The sequence below is a fragment of the Anolis sagrei genome, chromosome 5 (assembly GCF_037176765.1).
Source record: "Anolis sagrei isolate rAnoSag1 chromosome 5, rAnoSag1.mat, whole genome shotgun sequence".
Lineage (NCBI taxonomy): Eukaryota > Metazoa > Chordata > Lepidosauria > Squamata > Dactyloidae > Anolis > Anolis sagrei.
The window spans coordinates 153,027,263-153,049,778 of NC_090025.1; the positions used below are offsets into that span (position 1 = coordinate 153,027,263).

The window sequence follows — 22,516 nt, forward strand, 5'->3', positions numbered from 1 at the left end:
TCTTTAAAGTCCTTTCTTAGGCTCAGTATGAAGGAAAGGATGTACTCTAGAAAAATGTGCACTAAACTTGGCCTATGATATTGGGAATAAGCTCACCTTTCAGCAAACAAACTGAGAAGTGCTAAAGAAAAAATATGTATCAACACTAGCAGAAATGTGTAAAGTATTTTGAAAACCGGAGACTGCTTCAGACATGGATGTTTAATAACATGTACAGCATCAAAGGATAGCATGCATTTGGAGGAAACTGTCCAAAATCTTATCCAACAAGATGCAATGCTTTGGGTATTGGACTAGGATGCTAGGTCACCAAAGTTCAAATTCTTGCTCAGGTGTGGAAGCCCTTTGAGTGATCTTGAGCAAATCACACTCTTTCAGCCTCTGAGGAAGACAATGCTAATTCTCTTCTGAACCAATCTTATCTGTAATAGGTTCACCTTGGGAATCAGAACACGTTACCTTGTATCTCTCTTGCTATCCAATGTTGGTATACCTTTTTCAAAGTAGAACTCATGGACTGAAATGTGGTATTTGTGTCCACAACATCCTGCTCTCAGCAGATGAACTCTTCATGCATGTATCCTATCTAAAGTAATATTGACTAAAGAGGTGGTATCATCTATTATCCAGTCAGCAAGCAATATACACACCTGAACTTCACAGATCTCCTTCTTCAAATAGGGTCAAGGGTTTCAAGATCAAATGTCACATCATTCTCCCACCTACTTTCAAAGGATGGGAGCAGTGGTTCTCAATCTTCCTAATGCCATGACCCCTTAATACAGTTCCTCATGTTGTGGTGACCCCGAACCAGAAAATTATTTTCATTGCTACTTCATAAAAGTAATTTCGTTACTGTTATGAACTGTAATGTAAATATCTGATATGCAGGATGCATTTTCATTCACTGGTCCAAATTTATCACAATACCCAATACACCCAAATTTGAATATTGGTGGGGTTGGGGGGGGGGATTTTTTGTCATTTGGGAGTTGTAGTTGCTGGGATTTATAGTTCACCTACAATCAAAGAGCATTCTGAACTCTACCAATGATGGAATTGAACCAAACTTCACACACAGAACTCCCATGACCAACAGAAAATGCTAGAAGGGTTTGGTGGACATTGAGCTTGAGTTTTGGAGTTGTAGTTCACCTACATCCAGAGAGTACTGTGGATGTAAATAGTGATGGATCTGGACAAAATTTGGCACAAATATTCAATATGCCGAAATGTGAAACCTGGTGGAGTTTGGAGAAAATAGACTTGACATTTGGGAGTTGTAGCTGGTCTGAGTCCCTCTACGGAGGTAGAGAAGATCAGGATACAAAAGTTTTAAATAGATAAATAAATAGTTGCTGGGATTTATAGTTCACCTACAATCAAAGAGCATTCTGAACCCCATCAACTATATAATTGAGCCAAACTTCCCACACAGAATCCCCATGACCAACAGGAAATATTGTGTTGCCTGATGGTCTTTGGCAGCCCCCCCCCCCCCAACACCCCCTTGCAACCCCCTCCCCCCAGGATCCCATCCCCCAGGTTGAGAAACACTGGATAAAAGGCACCACCCTTTGGATTCATCACAGTGTTGGGTAGAAGATAAACCAGTTCACTTCTCCATAGCCAAAAATAGTTATTTATTAATAATTTACGATCTTACATTCTTTAGAATAAAACCTCAAATTTACACTGGCAAATTAGAGAATCTCCCTTATTGACCATCGTATGCAAGATTCTCTTGCATATACACAGCTACACAATGCTCACACACACTTCCAGTTTTATACAAAAATAAATGCAATTTTTTTTGCATTTGAGGTGAAGCTCCCTGAAGAGTTTGTACAGAGGTAATGCACTGTTTAGCACATATCCACTTTTACTCGTTTGTTTAGAGCAAAACAAAAAGTAGTTCATTCTATGTGAAAACAGAACTCTCTTCCAAAAGAAAAAAGCAAGCTAAACTATTTACAAAGATAAGGCAAAAAAAGTCATAATGAGACCCTGTACTTGATGGCACACCCAAGAAATATATATATAAAGTGAGAGAGAGAGAGAGAGAGAGAGAGAGAGAGAGAGAGAGAGAGAGAGACCACCACTACAAAATGCAGGGATGGGGGAACTGATATGATCTTATCCATTCACAGAGTGTGAATAAACAAAACAACCTCAAAGCAGACATTCATTTTCTAACTAAGGGAGAAAGTTTGTCTCTTTTAACATGCTGCAAATGTAACCTTTGCACTGAGAAAAGAATGGATTACCAAAGAAGTGTGGACAAAAAATGCCATCCCTCACGTTGACCTCTTGTACCTATCATTGAAATGGATGTCTCATATTCATTTGCAATTTAAAACATATACATCGATCAAAAACCAGCATGATAAAGCTCTTGGCAAACAAATATTCCAAATATATTGAGCTGAAATCCTTCTTTGGCTCCTCTAAATTGATACAAGGAGAGAAAAACCCTAAACAATTAAGTCTTCATTGAAGACAACAGATATTACAAATGCAACAAATACATTTCTCTCAGTCTCACCATAGAAAACATGTGCTCAGAGTGTCCGTTCTCCCCCTAACTGTGTTTGGAAGTCCTCAGTTCCAAGTCACTTCATAGGTGGGGTTTTCTGTTCATTTTGTGCATTCAGCAAAAATAAGCTGCCTACCTAACCAACAATGGCTGAAGTTTCTTTTCTTTTCCCCTGGGAGAACTCAGCAAGTCCCCTTCCTTTGCAACAGCAGATTCCAAACTTTGTAACCTTTTATTTTTGTTAAGCACACAGGCGGACCCCCCTGCTCAATAGCAGTGGCCTCAAAAGAGTGCAGTGTTTGTTTGCTGCTGTCAAAGAGAGCCATTGAGGAATGATCACATGACCCAAGGTTGGAAGGGCTGGGAATTGGCTGGCACTCACGTGGACTGCAGCGAGTCCACTTGGAAGACATTTTGGTTGGAAGGAGTGGTGAAGTACAGCTGTTGGCTGGGCACCCGGTTGTCACACGGGCTGTTCAGCCCCAGAGTCCTTTCAAAGTCCAACAGTTGTCCCATGAAATTAAAGTTGGGGGAAATGTTGGATTTCTTCATCTTGACAATGTCATAGGCATCATTCATGGAGAGGTTGAGCTTTTGCATAAGGTAGGCAACTGTCACGGTGACTGAGCGACTGATCCCTGCCAGGCAGTGCACAAGCACCCCACAGTTCTTCCCACGAGCTTCATCTGTTAGGCAAAAAGAACAAAGAAGAGTCCATAAGATAAAGATTTTCATTTGACATGGGGAAAAAAGATTCGAGGACCCAATGTTAAGCGAGATGAGACCCACAAGCATGCATGTCAACAGAACTATGTTATGTTCTCCAGATGTTGTGGGCTGTACTTCCCATCAACCCCAGCTGGGATTGCTAATGGCCAGGGAGAATGGCAAGAAGTCCAAAACATCTGGAGGGCTGTAAATTCCTCATCACTTGCATTACCTCACTACCCTTTTCTTACATTATGATTATAGTGCTTGTGTTGCCTTCCCAGGAATCAAGTGATGCAAGTTGTGCTAATTTCTCTTGATACACCCAATTTTTTAGTAAGAGACAGGCTTTGAATCCAGGTTTTTCAGATATGTATCCAATCCTTGATACATCTCAGCAATTGACCTATTTAACCCAATTATGTAGCACCACCTTTGTTATACAGCTATGGGACAACATAACTGGAAGCTCTCCAGCAACTTTGTAAGAAACCCAGCTTTTTGTACTGAAGATCCCAGTTGTGCTGGCTATACTGACAGAGGAATTCTGAGAACTGCAATCCAGGGAAGTAACATGCAAGGTCTTCTGCACAGAAGGCTCATTTTTACTGGCACATTTTTAACAAAAGACAAACATCCACATTTCCTACACAAAGAAAAGCAGGCACAAAATGCTCTACCTTACCCTTCTGCCTATTTTCTATGTGCAAGGTGTATTTATTTTTAACTAACTGAAGGGAACTCCCAGACCTGTAGTCTAAAGCAGGTCTACAGCAATAACTTCACCGTGTGATTCTAACCACTGTGCAGCTTAGCGACAAATTGACAAGGATTCTTTGTAAAACCACATTCTCCCAAAAGATTAAGACATGTTAGCCTGCAGCAGAAACAGGACAGCAAAAGAGGCCATAGTGCCTTCCTTGGCGGCACAAAATGAGAAGATAAAAGCCACATCCTGCTTCACCTGATACAGAAAACAGCTTCTAATGGATCCCATAGATAAGAAGATCTGTGCTATTCCAAGCGGCAACAACAACACAGAGCAGAGCACTTGGCCACCAAAAGAACGGTGCCCTAGTATGGCGCTAAGTGTGGAAAGCTCTACAATGTTGCCCTTTTAGAGAGACAAGCAGATTGCAAAGGTCTATTAAATTATTCTCCAACTGCTGTGCTGTGCAGTCGAACAATGGAGGCATTCAGCTCTTTTAAAAGAAAAAGAGAAGTCACAGGGGACAGCCCATTAGGAGAAACAGGATGTCAACATTGCTAGAAAATGGGTTCCTTTGTAATAGGAAGTACATTATAATGCCTGGAGATTAGTTTCCTTGTGGCTCGCAGCCCACAGTTTCTTCTTGCTGGGCTCAGATTACCTACATTCTGCCCTATCACCAGCCTCGTTCAATCAGATTACAGCTCGGTCTATTCCGTCACCGTTAATGCAATCCCAATATGGGTGTGGGGAGAACACAACTGAATCATTTCACAGAGAGGAGGAGAAAAGACTTTCTCATTCATGTCCACTTTTACTCTCGAGTCCTTACCATGTTTTAATATATATCTGCTTATGACATGAAAGCTGCGCTTAGGAAAGTTACTTTTTCTGGCTTATACTTCCCAAAATCCCACTGACAGCATGGCCAATGAGGATTCCAGGACTTGTAGGCCAAAAACTACATTTTGGAAGCTCTGTAAAAAGAAGGAAACTTAGGGAACTGTTCAAAACGTTTAGATCTGTGGTTCCCAACCTGTGGTCTGTGGACCACCAGTGGTCTGAAAGAACTAAAATATGGCCCACAACCTCACCATTACTACAACTTGCAACAAGAGCGACTGGTCTTGCAAAACCAAGGCTTATTAAATATAGTTTTCTATGGGCAAGCATATGGCAACTACTGGATGGCATATATTCTGTATCAGAAACTATAGATGATGTGATCTATCCAATGCAATTTTCTGAATCAGCACCCCAAATAACCAAACCACATCTAAAGTTGTCCAAAAACTGGTTCATAACCCTTTTGATACTAATGTTGAAGAGTGGTCCCTGGTCACAAAAAGGTTGGGAACCACTGGTTTAGATCTAAAGCGATCAAGTTTTGTGGAAGTCAATGAAATCAAGAGGAAAATCCTATACATCTTTTCTCAGAACTCAAGGTTTAAAGGGACTTTGTGCTTGACAAATAACCATAATGTTGTAGTTATAAACTAAATAGATTGAAATATGCAACTATTTGGATTAATATTTTGGTAGGGGGGGGGGGTTTGCTGACCTTTAAAAAATGCATTTGATTAAATAGATGTCTAAATCCACACGATTTGAGTTGACCCATTGAACCAATGGCAATTTCCCAAGTCAAACAACTGGTTTTAGGCAAGTGTTTGTATTTATGTGATACAAAATTGTATTTTAGTTTCCTGTTTCCTTTCAGTTTTTCTGCTCAAATGCAAAGACTTCCATGGAGATTGACAAGGAAATGTTATTGCAGAATTCAGACAAATCTTAATTTTTAAGATGTTTCCACACACCTGGGAAGTAATCTTTTCTCACGTTTTAATGACATACCAAGAAGACCACACAAAGCATGCTTCTAATAAGGTAACAATGCAAGATGACAAATCACAAAGATTCCAGTTATCCATGAAATCTCACCTATAAAAGAGATGGCCTCAGGAAAGAACTGAGACAGATTTTGGCTCCAGTGGTCAGAGATGGGGATCTGCTTGTATTTAAACTCTCCAGCATTCTCAAAGAGGTTCGGCAGGTTGGGGGTGACATTCAAGATGTATTTAATGCCAAACTCTTCCAGAACATCCAAATTAGTGGAATCCTTGGCACAGCCCAGGTAGAGGTAAGGTAAGATCTCAACTGGGAAGGAAGGCTGGTTGTTGCACAGAGGGCTGCCATCTGAGTCGGTGGCACTGTTTGGATCTCGGTCAATGTCAGATTCAATGTCTGAAGAAGAGTCTGAGCTGATTCGGAGGCCTCCTAGACCCAGGACTGGCAAAGGGGGAGAGCTGCTGCTACACGAACTGTCTAAGTTAGTTTCACAATGGAGAGCATATTCTGCCTGGAACTTGCTGAAACCACCTGAGAAGAAAAGCAGAAAGACAGAGTTTGGATGGGAGCTCATATGGTGAATTCCTTCTTCAATGGAAGCCTATCGACTGGAAATCCATAACTGGAGAAATCCTGAAAGGCTATACAGTTGAGACATTACTGAAAAATAGAGGAAAGAATCAAGTGTGGTTACAAAAATGTGGATCATCTTCTGCAGATCTCTAAAATGTTACAATCTCTTTACGTTTCCTGAAGAACTTTGGAAGACAAGTATTTGGGAAAATTTAAGGGGCCATACTGGCTAGAGGATGTTGCCAGCAATGTCCCAAGAAAAGGAACTTTTTTTAACTCAGGACTGTCAGATAAATTTAAGTGTGTGTTTTGGTGTGTTTAGCAAACGTGCTGAAACAATGGTCTCTATGCTATGGAGTCCAGTAGGAAGGGGGTATGAATTCTGATCCATCACATCAGTAAGAGCAATTCTGTGTGATGAGAAAAATAGGCCACCCTACTGACACAACTGACCTACACTATCAAGCACCAATCAAATCTACAGTTGACCAGGGCAAATAGTCAGAACATTTCTGAGTTACATTAAAGGGCTGAACACAGTGAACCCCTTCTCTCTTTTTCAACCATTATATTAATCACTGGGAATTTCTGGTCCTCAAATCCTTAGAGTCTGGGTTATTGTGAGTTTTCTTGGCTGTATGTAGCCCTGTAACAGAAGCATTCTCTTCTGACATTTCACCTGCATCTATGGCAGGCATCCTCAGAGGTTGTGAGGTTTGTTGGAAACTATGAAAATGGGGTTTATATGCCTGTGGAATGTCCAGGGTGGGAGAAAGAACTCTTGTCTATTTGAGGTGGGTGTGAATGTTTCAATTGGCCACCTTGATTAGCATTTAACAGCCTAGCAGAAATCCACAAACATGTGGACAATTTCAACAGAAAGTAAGAAACCATGAAAATGGACAAAATTTGGCTAACAGTATTTTTAAAACTCTAAAATCATAACAGTAAATACAGAATAGCACTCAAAATCAGGGGAATTCCAGACAAGGCCAGCTAATAATCTCCCAACAAAGCATTCCCCCAGGCAGTAAGACACCAGGCCTTGAAACTGCTAGGCCATTAAATGTTAATCAAGGTGGCCAATTGAAACATTCACACCTACCTCAAATAGACAAGAGTTCTTTCTTTCACCCTGGACATTCCACAGAGATATAAATCTCATTTTCCTAGTTTCCAACAAACCTCACAACTTCTGAGGATGCCTGCCACAGATGCAGGCGAAACACCAGGAAAGAATGCTTCTGGAACATGGCCATACAGCCCGGAAAACTCAAACAACCCAGTGATTCCAGCCATGAAAGCCTTTCACGATACATCCTTAGAGTCTGTCTAAACCAATTCAATTCATTTCAAAACCTGCCACACTATTAAGGAAACAAGGAGATAAGCCTCCATTCAAGGGATACCATGGAAACCTTTCTCTCTTTCTTCCTCTTCTTCCAGTCTGTTTGTTGTTGTTTCTTGAAGGGGATTCCTCCGCAAAGGCCTTCCCTCCTCCCAACTTCCCATCAAAGACTTCAGATTTTGCAAGCCTCTCTAGAGTTCCCTTCTCAACAAAGGGAGACAGGAGGTAATAGGATTAGCAGCCGAAGGGCATCTTGGTCTCAAAGGACTTCCTTTGAACCCCAGACAAATGTAACCAGTGGCTTTTACAGCTCCTTGGCAGTTAACCACAGGCACCCGGTATCTTAACATTTTGATCTGGTAACTCACCCCCAGGGTTTTGTCTATTTGACTCCATGGGCCTCTTCATCTCCCACCCCCAAGTCTGAAAACCATTGGGTAGTGAGACAGCAGACATTTTAGAAATGAAAGCTGTAGGAGCCCCTTGTGTGTGGGTAGCAAAATAACACCATTTGATGTATCATCAAACGCTTTCATGGCCGGAATCACTGGGTTGTTGTGAGTTTCCCAGACTGTATGGTCATGTTCCAGAAGCATTCTCTCCTGATGTTTCACCTGCATGTTTGGCAGGCATCCTCAGAAGTTGTGAGGTCTGTTGGAAACTAGGAAAATGGGATTTATATTTCTGTAGAATGTCCAGAGTAGGAGAAAGAACTCTTGTCTGCTGGATCTAGGTGTGAATGTTTCAATTGGCCATCTTGATTAGCATTGAATGGCCTAGCAGTTTCAAAATCTGGCTTCTTACTGCCTGGGGGAATCATTTGTTGGGAGGTGATTGGCTTGACATTCCACAGATATATAAACCCAATTTTCCTCACAACCTCTGAGTATGCCTGCCATAGATACAGGCAAAATGTCAGGAGAGAATGCTTCTGGAACATGGCCATATACAGCTCGGAAAACTCACAACAACCAAGTAACACTGTTTGCCCCAAATTTCTAGCATTATAGCAAGTGAGACACTGAAAATCATTCACAGTTAGAACTCTGGCATTAGTTCTGTTCACATTCCCTTGGACACTCTTGACTGCTCCTTTTGTCTGGATGCCTAAACTGTATTTCAAAAGGCTCATCTGAAATTCTAAGTTGAAAGTCGGGGGCTCAAGATCATTTTTTAAACTTGGAGAGCAGAATTCTCCTTGAGGTGTGATGCTCTCATTCTCTAGCCCTAGGTACAGCACTGTTGTTTGTGCCAATGTGCTTTAACTTCAAAACATACTCAGCCCTTCCAGCATTTCAGGACTTGCAAAACATAGTCCTGACTGGAATGGAGATAGTTTGGGATGATACAAATCAGACATCTGTTATTGTTGTTATCATGTCACTGACACTGTAATTTTAAAGAGCCAGTATATGGAATAAGTTTTAATGTTTATATTGGAAGTTGCTTATTGCACTTTTAAAGGTTGTATATTATTTGATGTCAGGGCCTACGGCTGGTACAATAAACAATTCATTCAGACTCCTGAATGGTGAATGCCTATCTCAAATTCCTACTGGGCACCATCCCTTGTGAGTTGGATGCAGGAGCTCATCACACTGACTAGAGAATGAATCCACTTTAAATCCAGTTACTGCCTCCTGCAGAATTCTGGGATTTATAGTTTAGTGAGGCTGTTAAAGGCCCCTCCCTAAACTACAAGCACCAGAACCCTTGCAGAATTCTAAGATTTATAGTTTAGGGAGCCTGTTAAAGGCTCCTCCCTAAACTACAAACACGAGAACCCCTGCAGAATTCTGGGATTTATAGTTTAGGGAGCCTGTTAAAGGCTCCTCCCTAAATTACAAACACCAGAACCCCTGCAGAATTCTGGGATTTATAGTTTAGTGAGCCTGTTAAAGGTTCCTCCCTAAATTACAAACACCAGAACCCCTGCAGAATTCTAGGATTTATAGTTTAGTGGGGCTGTTAAAGGCTCCTCCCTAAACTACAAACACCAGAATTCTGCAGGAGGCAGAAACCAGATTTAAAGTGGATTCATTCTCTAGTGTGATGAGGTCCTCAAGCTTGCTTCCACTCAGGTAGAAGACAGCTCAGAGCTTAAGGTTTGAGGTATTTAGATACCACAAGGTAGAGAAAGGGGCATCTGTTTTGATGGTCACCTGGAAGGGCAATGGGGATACCTTTCAAAAGTCAGCCAAGTCTTAAGAAAGGAATACTAAATATTGTGTAGTTTTCCAGCTGGTAAATAGCTTACTTTCTCCTCCCCGCTTCCCTCCTTTCTGAAACAGATTTAATAGGGCAACCACTCAACAAACAAGTACAGTTAGGAAGGGTGAGGATATCCATCCCATCCATACAGGGTGAGTCCCAAAAATGTATACACCCATAGTACTTTGTTTTGGATTTAATTTTTTGCACCCCCCCCCCCCCAAAGGTTCTGTCTGCCCTCTGTATCCACAAATTCAACCATGAACTGGAAAATATACAAAAAGCAACCTTGGGTTTGATTCTCTTTCTTTGAAGGCTTTTAAGCAGAGGTTGGATGGCCATCTGTTAGGGGTGCTTTGAATGCGATTTTCTTGCTTCTTGGCAAAGGGTTGGATTGGATGGCCCAAGAGGTCTCTTCCAACTCTATGATTCTATGATATTTCATAGAAGGAATCCCTGACATTCCCATTGTATATAATGAGCATCCAGATTTTGGTATCTATGGAATGCCATGCAATCCAGGTTATCAAAACAGATGATCCACATTATCTGATTGAACTGGATTATAGGAGTTTACATGGCCATATAATCCAGTTCAAAGCAGATAATCTGGTTTTTATATGGCAGTGTAGAAAGGGTCCCCGTGGATACCAAGGGCCCACTGCATATACCTTTAAGTAGGGCTAAAGAATCCAATAGTAGTGTGGTGGGGTGTCATAAAATTACAAGAGAAAACGGAAGGGAGATTTGCACATCGCTGTACAGGGACTGAGAACTCAAACACCTTACATAAACTTCCAGTTTAAGATGGAAGCTGTAACTCTAATTAAACCAGCATCCTAGTTATTTATTCTTCACTCTTCATAGATTTGCTTAGCTGTTAAGAAATGTACACATTTTGTGTTGGGGGACCTCTTGCAGTTACTCTGCCATCTGGGAAAGATGTTGGTGAGAAGACTTCAATAGGAGAGAGAAAGACTGGGCTGCTACTTTAGAATGGAAGAGGCAAGGAAGGATGAAGAGGGAGGGGGGGGGAAGAAGGAAGGAAGGAAGGAAAAAGTAAGAGAGCGAGGAAGGAGGGAGGAAGAAAAAGGAAGGCAAGAGGCAGAAGGTGAAAGGGAGAGAGAAGAAGAAGGGAGGAAGAAAGAGGGAGAGAAGGGGAAGGAAGAAGTAAAGAAAAGGAAGGAAAGAAGGAAGCAAGGGAAGAATGGAAAAGAAAGGGAAGGGGAAGAAAGGAGCTAGAGGCAGAAGAAGAGGGAAGGAAAGAAGAAAAGAAAAAGGGAGAGAGAAAGGAAAGAAGGGAGGGAGGAAAGAGGGGAGGGAGAGAAAAAAGGAAGGAAGGAAGGAAGAAAAAGTAAGAGGGAAAGGAGGGAGGGGGAAGAAAAAGGGAGGAAAGGGGGAGAGAATAAGGGGAAGGGAGGAAGAAGGAAGCAAGGAAAGAATGAAAAAGAAAAAGAAGAAAAGGGAGGGAGAAAGGAGCCAAAGCCTGAAGGAGAGAGAAAGAAGGAGAGGGGGAGAGGAATGAAAGAAGGAAGCAAGGAAAGAATGGAAGAGAAAGAGAGAGAATGAATGAATGAAGGAAAGAGCCAGAGGAAGAAGGAGAGGGGGGTGGGAGAGCAAAGAGGAAGGAATGAAGGAAGAAAGGAAAGAATGAAAAAGAAAGAGAAGGGGGGGGGGGAAGGGGCCAGAGGATGAAGGAGAGGGAAAGAAGGAAGGAGAGGGGGAGAGGAATGAAAGAAGCAAGCAATGAAAGTATGGAAGAGAAATAGAGAGAGTGAATGGAGGAAGGATTGAAAGAGACAGAGGAAGAAGGAGGGGGGAGGGTTGAAAAGAGGAAGAAAAGAAGGAAGGAAGGAATAACAAATAGGAGAGAGAAAGAAGGAAGGAGACAGAGGCAGAAGGGGAGAGAATGAAGGAAGGAGAAGAGAAAGGAAAGAAGAAAAGTGAGAAAGAGGGAGAGAGAAAGGAAAGAGCGATGGAAGGAGGGGGGAAAAGAAAGGGAGAGAAGGAGAAAGAAGAAAAGAAAGAGGGGGAAGAGAGAGAAAGGGGAGAAAAGAGCAGCTTCCCGGGGTGACCTGGCCTCGCTGAGCGCCCTTCAATGGGGGGCGAGGAGGCGCAGAGGGAGCGGGGGTCTGGCGTCTAGACGCTCCGAAGGCGACCAATGGAGAGAAGGCACCGCGTGGAGGGGGGAGCTGGGGGGATCCCGGGGAACCCCTTCCTTCCTTCCGTTCCCTCTCTTCCTGGGGGGGGGGGGGGCTCACCTTCCAGGTAGAAGGCCTTGCAGCCGTCGTCCTGGAGGCGCTGGAGCAGCAAGCCCAGGACGGAGCCGGCGGCGTTGTTGTCGTTCCACCCTCCTCCTCCTCCTCCTCCTCCGGCGGCGGCGCTGCTCTCGTCGTAGAGGACGACGGTGTCGGTGCCGCACCGTCGGGCGAACTCCTCTCGCTCCTCGGGCCCGCGGGCGAAGAGGGCGCGGAGGGGCAGGTTGCCCTTGCGGAGCCGGCGGAGCATCAGGCCGGGCAGGGCCACGCTCACGGCGGACTCGATGTGCGAGGATTCGTAGAGCTCCTGCGGGCGGCAGTCCATGAGGAGGAGCCGCTCGTTGCCGGCCTCCAGCTGCTCGTGGAGCCACGCCACCGTCTTGCCCAGCGCCGCCATGGACGCCGACGGACGGAGCGTATCCAGCATCGGGGGCAGGAAGGGCCCGGAGAGGGAGGCGGGCGCCGGCGGGAAAGCGGCCGGGAGAAGGGCAACGCCACCCAGCGAGGGGAGAGAGAGGAGCCGAGGTCCCCCCGTGGACGCGGCTTGAGCTGAAGGAATCCTTGAATGGAGCAATCCGAAGAAGGCTGGGGACGGTCTCCTCCTTGCCTCCTCCTCTTCTCGAGCCCACCCGGCTTCCCTTTCCGCCCGAATCCCGCTCTCAATGTCGCTTTTTAATCCGGCCCTTCCTCGCCCCTCCCCTCCGCAAAAAAAGAAAAAGGAAAAAAAAAGAAGCCGGAGTTCCTCAATGGATCCCGGCGCGCGCGCGCGGCGTCTCAATGGAGCCCTTTCTCTCCGGCTCGGCCAATCAGCGCTCGCGGAAGGGCTCCGTTGCCAAGGCGACGGTCCGGCTGGAACAGGTCCTGGTGTTGATGAATTGGTAATGAGTTTGTCATTCACAAAAAAAAAAAAAAAAAAAAAAAAACGGAAAGGAATTTCCGCTCCGGATAAAGCCGAGGGCAAACAAGCGGCGGCGGCAGCGGCTCAGCAGGGAGGGAGGGAGGGAAAGGAAGGAAGGAGGGAGCGGGAGAGAGAGAGAGAAGAAAGGGGGAAGGAAGAGAGGAGGAGGAGGGGAGGGGAAGGAAAGCGCAGCCGCGGGAGAAAGCGGGGGAGGGCGGCGTCTGGACGGGAAAGCGGCCCGGCGGTTACACAACAAAATGGTCCAATTAGCAGAGGGACAAAAAGGCAGCCTCCCCCGGCATCCGCGCCACTTCGCAGCCTCAGGGGGCCTCCAGGGAGCTCTCCAAGGCTGGGGGGGGGATTGTTGTTGCTGTTTGGGGCAGTATAGAAGGTGCTTGAGACTGGAAGGTGCTGGGACTGGAGATCCCAGTGGCGCAATGGGTTAAATCCTTGTGCTGGCAGGACTGAAGGCCTACAGGCCGGAGTTTCGAATCCGAAGAGAGGCGGATGAGCTCCCTCTGTCAGCTCCAGCTCCCCATGCAGGGACATGAGAGAAGCTTCCCATAAGGATGGTAGAACATCAAAAGTTCTAGGCACCCCCTAGGCAACGTCCTTGCAGGCAGCCAATTCTCTCACACCAGAAACAACTTGGAGTTTCTCAAAACACTCCTGACACACACAAAAATATACCTGGGAGTTACCCTAGATCAGGGGTCCTCAAACTTTTTAAACAGAGGGCCAGGTCACAGTTCCTCAAACTGTTGGAGGGCCGGATTATAATTTGGAAAAAAAAATGAATGAATTCCTATGCACACTGCACATATTTTATTTGGAGTGCAAAAAACACTGAAATGCAATATAATAATTAAACTGAAGAACAATTTAAACAAATATAAACTTAGTATTTCAGTGGGATGTGTGGGCCTACTTTTGGCTGATGAGATAGGATTGTTGTTGTGTGTTTTCAGTCATTTCAGACTTAGGTTGACCCTGAGTGAGGGCCGGGTAAATGACCTTGGAGGGCCGTATCTGGCCCCTGGGCCATAGTTTGTGGACCCCTGCCCTAGATCATGCTTTGATACCTGGGGGTTACCCTAGATCCCTCCAAAAACAGAGTGTGGTGGAGTGTCCTTCTCTGGAGGTTTTTAATCAGTCTAAACTGGCTTGACCTGGAAGGAGTTGGGGGGTGGTGACAGCCGACAGGGAGCTCTGGCGTGGGCTGGTCCATGAGGTCACGAAGAGTTGGAAGCAACTGAACGAATGAACAACAACAACAACTAAACAATCATCTTCTGGGACTGCTTTAATTGTATTTTCCTGCATGACAAAGGGTTGGAATGCATGCCCCTTGTGATCTCTTTTAACTCTATGATCCATGTTTTGGGGAAATTAGACCAGGAATCACTGGGTTATTGTAGGTTTTTCGGGCTGCATGGCCAAGTGCTAGAAGCATTCTCTCCTGACGTTTCGCCTACATCTGTGGCAGGCAGAGGTCTGTGAAGTCAGACCTCTGGCAAGCATTCTCTCCTGATGTTTCGCCTGCATCTGTGGGAGGCATCCTCAGAGGTTGTGAGGTCAGACTTCACAACCTCTGAGAATGCCTGCCACAGATGCAGATCAGGAGAGAATGCTTCTAGAACATGACTATACAGCCCAAAAAACCTACAACAACCCAGTGATTCTGACCATGAAAGCCTTCGACAATCCATAGACCAGAAATTCTCAATCAGAAGTGTTCAAAAAGATGAAAGTATGAAGAAAGCAATTCTCCCTGTGAGCCTTCCTTGGAATAGGCTGCTGTTTATGTCCAAAGGATGAGGATTACCTGGGAAGGAATCCCACTGGAGCATTGCAGCACACCCAAATATCTGGGACTGGAGACCCCAGTGGTGCAATGGGTTAAATCCTTGTGCTGGCAGGACTGAAGTCCTACAGGCCGGAGGTTCGAATCCAAGGAGAGTGCGGATGAGCTCCCTCTGTCAGCTCCAGCTCCCCATGCGGAGACATGAGAGAAGCTTCCCACAAGGAAGGTAAAACAGCAAAACTTCTAGGTGTCTCCTGGGCAACATCCTTGCAGACAGCCAATTCTCTCGCACCAGAAGCAACTTGGAGTTTCTCAAGACACTCCTGATACACAAAAAAAAATTTACCTCGGAGTTACCCTGGATCATGCTTTGACCTTCAAGAGCACTGCTTGGATATCAAGCAAAAAGTGGGTGCTAGAAACAATATCATACGAAAGCTGTCTGGCACAACCTGGGGATCACAACCAGATACAGTGAAGACATCGGCCCTTGCACTTTGCTACTCTGCTGCTGAGTATGCACACCCAGTATGGAACACAGAAGGCCCTCTCCCTTGTTCTCACAAGTCTAGGCTGTGATAGATGAAGGGATGAACGAAGGACCTCTCCAGAAGACCAAAGAGATCGTGCAGGTTTGTGGTAGGAGATGCGGTCACAAAGGTAGGTGGGTTTTCTAAGATCTACAGAGATACTCACAGGAACACTTCAGCAAGTGAGAGTCCAAAAGTGGCAGGCTAACACCGGGAACCTCAACCCATGGCTTATACTGAATGAAAGACTCCTCCTTAGGCACAAAGAAGAGTGGACAATTTGGAAAGTGCTGAACAGACTGCACTCTGGCACCATGAGATGCAGAGCCAACCTCAAAAAATGGGGCTACAAAGCAGAGTCCGTGACATGCGAGTGTGGAGAAGAGCAAACCACAAACCACCTATTACAATGCAGCCTGAGCCCTGCAATATGCACACTGCTTGAATGGATAAGGGGGGGGGGGGGGAGGAAAGGGCCTGAGGCTGCCAGGAATTGTGGAAGTTGAAATCCAAAACACCTAGAGGGCTGAAGTTTACCCATGCTTGATTGACAGGGACTCTCTCATCTCTGGGTATTTCTATATTTAGTTACTTTCCTTGATCTCTAGCAGAGGTGGTTGTTGTGTGTCTTCAACCCCTAAGGTGAACCTATACTGGCAAGATTTGTTCAAATAGGGTTTGCCTTTACCTGAGGCTGAGAGAGTGTGACCTTCCTCCGGTCACTCACTGGAGGGTGCATCTAACTGTCGAATGAATGCAGTTTGACACAACTTTATCTGCTATGGCTCAGGACTATTGGAATACTGGGAGGAGTTGTTTTATAAAACTTTTAGCCTTCTCTGTCAAAGTGTGCTGTTTCTTCACCAAACTATAATACTCAGGATCTCATAGTATTGAGCCATGGCGGGTAAAGTTTCAAACTTCATTCATTCTACAGTGTTGAACTAGCCTGGGCTTCCCTTCCTTTGTGAAGTCTGGAAACCAAGTTAAACATGAGCCAACAATGCGATGCTGCAGCTAAAAAAGCCAATAGGATTTTGGCCTACATCAATAGGAGTATAGTGTCTAGATCCAGGGAAGTCATACTACCCCTCTAGTCTGCCGTGGTTAGACCACGCCTGGAATATTGTGTCCAATTCTGGGCACCACAATTTAAGAGAGATATTGACAAGCTGGAATGTGTCCTGAGGAGGGTGACTACAATGATCAGGGGTCTGGAGAACAAGCTCTATGAAAAGCAGCTTAAAGAGCTAGGCATGTTTAGCCTGCAGAAGAGAAGACTGAGGAGACATGATAAATATGTGAGGGGAAATCATAGGAAGGAGGGAGCAAGCTTGTTTTCTGCTGCCCTGGAGATTAGGATGCAGAGCAATGGTTTCAAGCTACAGGCAGGGAGATTCCACCTGAACATTAGGAAGAACTTTCTTATTGTGAGAGCTCTTCAGCAGTAGAACTCTCAATCTTGAAGTGTGATGGAGGCTCTTTCTATGGAGGCTGGATGGCCATCTGTTAGGGGTGCTTTGAATGCGATTTTCCTGCTTCTTGGATACCCCACGACGCGTCTTCCAACTCTATCATTCCATGATTCTCACATCCTCCATGAATGCTCTGCTACACCAGGCTTGCTCTTTTGTTAGCAGAGATAATGAGCAGCAGTGACACACATTCACCCATTCCCCAGGCATATATCTCTTCTCCAGGAACACTCAAAGGCACAAGATTTTGGGGGAGGGGAAAAAACACTGAGAAAAAGACCCATTGACCTTAAAAACAGTCAAAGGAGACAGAGAGCTAGAGAGCTTGCAGGCTGCTCCTCTAAACCACAGCTTTGGCAATGCACCCTCTGGCCAAGCATAACGCATAGAGGAAGGAGGCGCGTGGGTGTGAATTACGTGAGGAACGTCCCAGAGAAAGCCGGCTGGCATTTGCTGGGCCGACAAGCAGGTTGTGGCTGCTGCCAGAGCTTTTATTCTGCCACACTGTAGAATTCATGCAGTTTGACTCCACTTTAATTGGCTCAAGGCTATGGAATCCTAAGAGTTGTAGTTTAGCAAGCCACTCTTGGGCAGAGAAGGCGAAAGACTATAAGAGAAGCTATAACTACTGTGATTCCATAGCATTGAACCATGTCAGTTAAAAGCGGGGTTAAACTGCATGAATTCTACAGTACAGATGCACTCTGTGGTTCCTTCCAACAGCTTGAAATGCAATCCTGGAATGACCAAATTTGCTTAATTGCTACTTGTTTTACTATGTATCCCCCCCCCCCCCCCAATAGGGCAGCATTTCTCTACCTGGGGATTGAGAGGGGGTGTTAAAGGGGTCACCAAAGACCATCAGAAAACACAGTAACACACAGCAGGTACCGATTATCAATGCAAGTTGTGTATATGTATTACTAGCTCATGAGAATAATGAACTAAAATAAAAACAGTTTGCTAGGTTGCTTCCTGTTGCTGCCACTTCCACTTCTGCTGCTGGGTTTATGAAGCCCTAGAACAGCGTTGCTCAACCTGGGGGTCAGGACCACTGGCAGGTCAGGAGGGGGTGTCAGAGGGATCGTCAAACATCTGAAAACACAGTATTTTCTGCTAGTGATGGGGGTTCTATGTGGGAAGTTCTTGGAGAACGGGAGAAGTTCCAGCAGATTGGAGGAGGGCCAATGTGGTCCCAATCTTCAAGAAGGGAAAAAAGGATGACCCAAACAACTACCGTCCGGTCAGCCTCACGTCGATACCGGGCAAGATTCTGGAAAAGATTGTTAAGGAAGCGGTCTGCAAACACTTAGAAACAAATGCAGTCATCGCTAATAGTCAACATGGATTTATCAAAAACAAGTCATGCCAGACTAATCTGATCTCTTTCTTCGATAGAGCTACAAGCTGGGTAGATGCGGGGAATGCCGTGGATGTAGCGTACCTGGATTTCAGTAAGGCCTTCGACAAGGTCCCCCATGACCTTCTGGCAAGGAAACTAGTCCAATGTGGGCTAGGCAAAACTACGGTGAGGTGGATCTGTAATTGGTTAAGTGGACGAACACAGAGAGTGCTCACTAATGCTTCCTCTTCATCTTGGAAAGAAGTGACGAGCGGAGTGCCGCAGGGTTCCGTCCTGGGCCCGGTCCTGTTCAACATCTTTATTAATGACTTAGATGAAGGGCTAGAAGGCATGATCATCAAGTTTGCAGATGACACCAAATTGGGAGGGATAGCCAATAGTCCAGAGGACAGGAGCAGAATTCAAAACGATCTTGACAGATTAGAGAGATGGGCCAAAACTAACAAAATGAAGTTCAACAGTGACAAATGCAAGATACTCCACTTTGGGAGAAAAAATGAAATGCAAAGATACAGAATGGGGAACGCCTGGCTCGAGAGCAGTACGTGTGAAAAAGATCTTGGAGTCCTCGTGGACAACAAGTTAAACATGAGCCAACAATGTGATGTGGCGGCAAAAAAAGCCAATGGGATTTTAGCCTGCATCAATAGGAGCATAGTGTCTAGATCTAAGGAAGTAATGCTACCCCTCTATTCTGCTTTGGTTAGACCACATCTGGAATACTGTGTCCAATTCTGGGCACCACAATTCAAGAGAGATATTGACAAGCTGGAATGTGTCCAGAGGAGGGCGACTAAAATGATCAAGGGTCTGGAGAACAAGCCCTATGAGGAGCGGCTTAGGGAACTGGACATGTTTAGCCTGAAGAAGAGGAGGCTGAGAGGAGATATGATAGCTATGTATAAATATGTGAGAGGAAGCCACAGGGAGGAGGGAGCAAGCTTGTTTTCTGCTTCCTTGGAGACTAGGACGCGGAACAATGGCTTCAAACTACAAGAGAGGAGATTCCATCTGAACATTAGGAAGAACTTCCTGACTGTGAGAGCCGTTCAGCAGTGGAACTCTCTGCCCCGGAGTGTGGTGGAGGCTCCTTCTTTGGAAGCTTTTAAGCAGAGGCTGGATGGCCATTTGTCAGGGGTGATTTGAATGCAATATTCCTGCTTCTTGGCAGGGGGTTGGACTGGATGGCCCATGAGGTCTCTTCCAACTCTTTGATTCTATGATTCTATGATTCTATGAAGTTTGGCTCAATTCTTTAGTTGGTGGGGTTCAGAATGCACATTGATTGTAGGTGAACTATAAATCCCAGCAACTACAACTCCCAAATGTCAATGTCTATTTTACCCAAACTTCACCAGTGTTCACATTTACACATATTGAGTGTTCGTGCCAAGTTTGGTCCAGATCTATCATTGCTTGAGTTCACAGTGCTCTCTGGATGTAGGTGAACTACAACTCCAAAACTCAAGGTCAGTGCCCACCATATGCTTCCAGTATTTTCTGTTGGTCATGGGAGTTCTGTGTGCGAAGTTTGGTTCAATTCCATCATTAGTGGAGTTCAGAATGCTCTTTGATTGCAGGTGAACTATAAATCCCAGCAGCTACAACTCCCAAATGACAAAATCAATCCACCCCCCCCCCCCCAACCCCACCACTATTCAAATTTGGGCATATTAGGTAGTTGCGCCAAATTTGGACCAGTGAATGAAAATACACCTTGCGCATCAGATAGTTACATTATGATTTGTAACAGTAGCAAAATAACAGTTATGAAGTAGCAACAAAAATAATTTTATGGTTGGGATCACCACAACATGAGGAACTGTATTAAGGGGTCATGGCATTAGGAAGATTGAGAACCACTGCCATAGGGACTCAAGGTGGTGAACAATGACATGACACAATACAATACAATAGAATTTTAAAACAAGGCAAATACATATACATTTGAACACAAAAAAACCCCACAAATATTTGCATCATGAGAATAAAAATACTATTATTAAAATACATGTATATTAAAATTGCATTTAAAAATTACCCCCGCCCCAAAGCCCACCCACAACATCCTCAGCAGCTTGCTCTCTCATCAGCAACCTAGCTTGCTTGCTTCTTTGCTGGCTTTTTTGCCTTTTTTCCTCCCTCTCTCTCACTTCTTCGCCTCCTCCTTCCCACTTTCCTGTGCTTTCAGTGGAAGCCTTCCCACGCACTAAACCATTCCCCCGCTGTGAGACGCTCGAGGCGTGCACTTCATCACTACCCTGTGAGGAAGCCACCCAGCAAGTGAGGAAACTGCTTTGCCACCAGGCATCAACTACTGCAAGGGCCTTGTATTAATGGGCAGGGCTTCAATGGACCACATTAGAGGAAATCCTGTGCGGAGGTCAAACTTCCAGCACTTGTTTTGTTGTTGCAGCTGCTCAGTGGCATCCAGTTGACATTGTGGCGACCCTAGGAATGAGAGACCTCCAAGAGCCCAGCCACCAAGTGCCTCTGTTTCGGTCTTGCAAACTCAGGGCGTCCTGAACTCCTTGATTGAATCAATTCCCCTTTAGGGTGATAGAATCATAGAGCCGGAAGAGAGGGACCACAAGAGCCTTCTAATCCAATCCAAATTGTTATTTACCTGCTTCTCCTCAGGGTTCCAGGCAGGGAACAACATCATTAAAATACATAGATAATTTAGAAAACAAGGGAAAACAGCACAACTACACAGGACAAGAATTTTGGATATGACATTTGTTTATTTGTTTATTCATATATTTATGGCAATGGAAATGATATAATACTTGTTCAAGCCTTGGTGGTGGGTTTAAGTGTATGTAAATGTTCACTCTTTTGTAAACTGTTTATACTGAATGTTGCTAATGTAAGTATAAATTTTTTTTAAAAAAAAATTCAATCCAGTACTTTCCAAAATGAAAAACGAAACATAGATAAAACAGAAAACAATTAAAATACATTAACCGTATATACTCGAGTATAAGTCTTTTTTCCCCAGCTCTGTTTAAGGCTGAAAAAGCTTCCCTTGGCTTATACTCAAGTCAAAGTTATTTATTATTTTACTCTGTTGTTGTTATCATTATTATTATTACATTTATTTGTTTGTTTGTTTGTTTGTTTGTTTAGTTGCCGTGTTTATATACCACCCTTCTCAGCCCAAAGGCGACTCCAGGCAGTAAAATGCGTGTGTTATATTATTATTATTATTATTATTATTATTATTATTATTATTATTATTACATTTACATTATTTTACTCTGTTATTTAATTTAATTTATTATTTTACTTTATTATTACATTTATTATTTTACTCAATTTATTTTTTTTATTATTACATTTATTATTTTACTCTATTATTATTGGAAGGCTACGTAAGCATATTTACACTAAAGAAGGTTAGGATAATGGTTTAATCAGAGTTGGACAGTCTTATCTTAAATTGCAATTTTATGTAAATATTCATAAACATTTAACTTACTGATGCCTCAATTAATGCAATTTTATCAGTATCTATTTTTATTTTGAAATTTACTAGTAACTGCTGCATTTCCTACCCTTGGCTTATACTCAAGTCAATTCATTTCTCCAGTTTTTTGTGGTAAAATAAGGTGCCTCGGCTTTTATTCAAGTAAGCTTATACTCAAGTATATACAGGTATTAAGAAGAGTGGGAGATTCTGTACAGCAAGAGTTGGTCTAGATGGCCCTCGTGGTCTCTTCCAACTCTATGATTCTGTAATAGTAATCTGTGAATACAGAACAAAGATTAAAACATCAATACTAATAGCATGTAAATTTAAAATCCATGGTTTAAAAACTATAGGGAATTGAGTAGCCACAGTTGTTAGCATCCACCAAGGTCCTGAAATCAAATCCCAGTGGATAAAAAAGGCCCTCTGTACTATTTTTCTGAGTCAACTGACTTCTTTATCTGTCCAAAGTACAATAGGCTTTTTCAATCCCAATTTCTCGGTGAAAGCAGTGTAGCTACGTGCATGTCTCAGTTTAGCCATGGCTTCCAATGAGAGTTCAGGTCTGAAATGATCTAGGACACATTCATTTCACTTTTTCACAGTCCACTGTATCCATAGGACCCTCCTCAAAAACTACATTTTAAATGAGTTAATTCCTCTCCCCTCCCCTTCGCCCATCATCTCTCTTCACCATCCTGTTTATTTATTTGGAAGCAAATTGACATTTGCTGCCCAGTAGGCACCCTTTTCCACTACTTTATGAGGGCACGTGCTACTGGG

The 22,516-nt window shown here is 44.1% G+C and overlaps 1 protein-coding gene across 1 annotated transcript; it reads right to left on the minus strand.

Moving 5' to 3' along the window:
* Positions 1 to 1,619: 1,619 nt before the first annotated feature.
* On the minus strand, positions 1,620 to 12,961 carry DUSP6 (dual specificity phosphatase 6). The gene is made up of 3 exons (XM_060777343.2): positions 12,195 to 12,961; positions 5,895 to 6,332; positions 1,620 to 3,222 (listed from the first exon to the last, which is right to left on the minus strand). The coding sequence occupies exons 1-3, from the start codon at positions 12,616 to 12,618 to the stop codon at positions 2,915 to 2,917; spliced, it is 1,170 nt and encodes a 389-aa protein (XP_060633326.2). The 5' UTR covers positions 12,619 to 12,961; the 3' UTR covers positions 1,620 to 2,914.
* Between the last annotated feature and the right edge of the window lie 9,555 nt (positions 12,962 to 22,516).

Excerpts from the sequence above, each read along its gene's own strand:
- DUSP6 (XM_060777343.2), bottom strand. The coding sequence starts at position 12,618 with ATGCTGGATACGCTCCGTCCGTCGGCGTCCATGGCGGCGCTGGGCAAG. Across the intron at positions 6,333-12,194 it reads CAAGGCCTTCTACCTGGAAG|GTGGTTTCAGCAAGTTCCAG; the intron begins GTGAGCCCCCCC and ends TTTTCTTCTCAG. Across the intron at positions 3,223-5,894 it reads TGAGGCCATCTCTTTTATAG|ATGAAGCTCGTGGGAAGAAC; the intron begins GTGAGATTTCAT and ends TTTGCCTAACAG.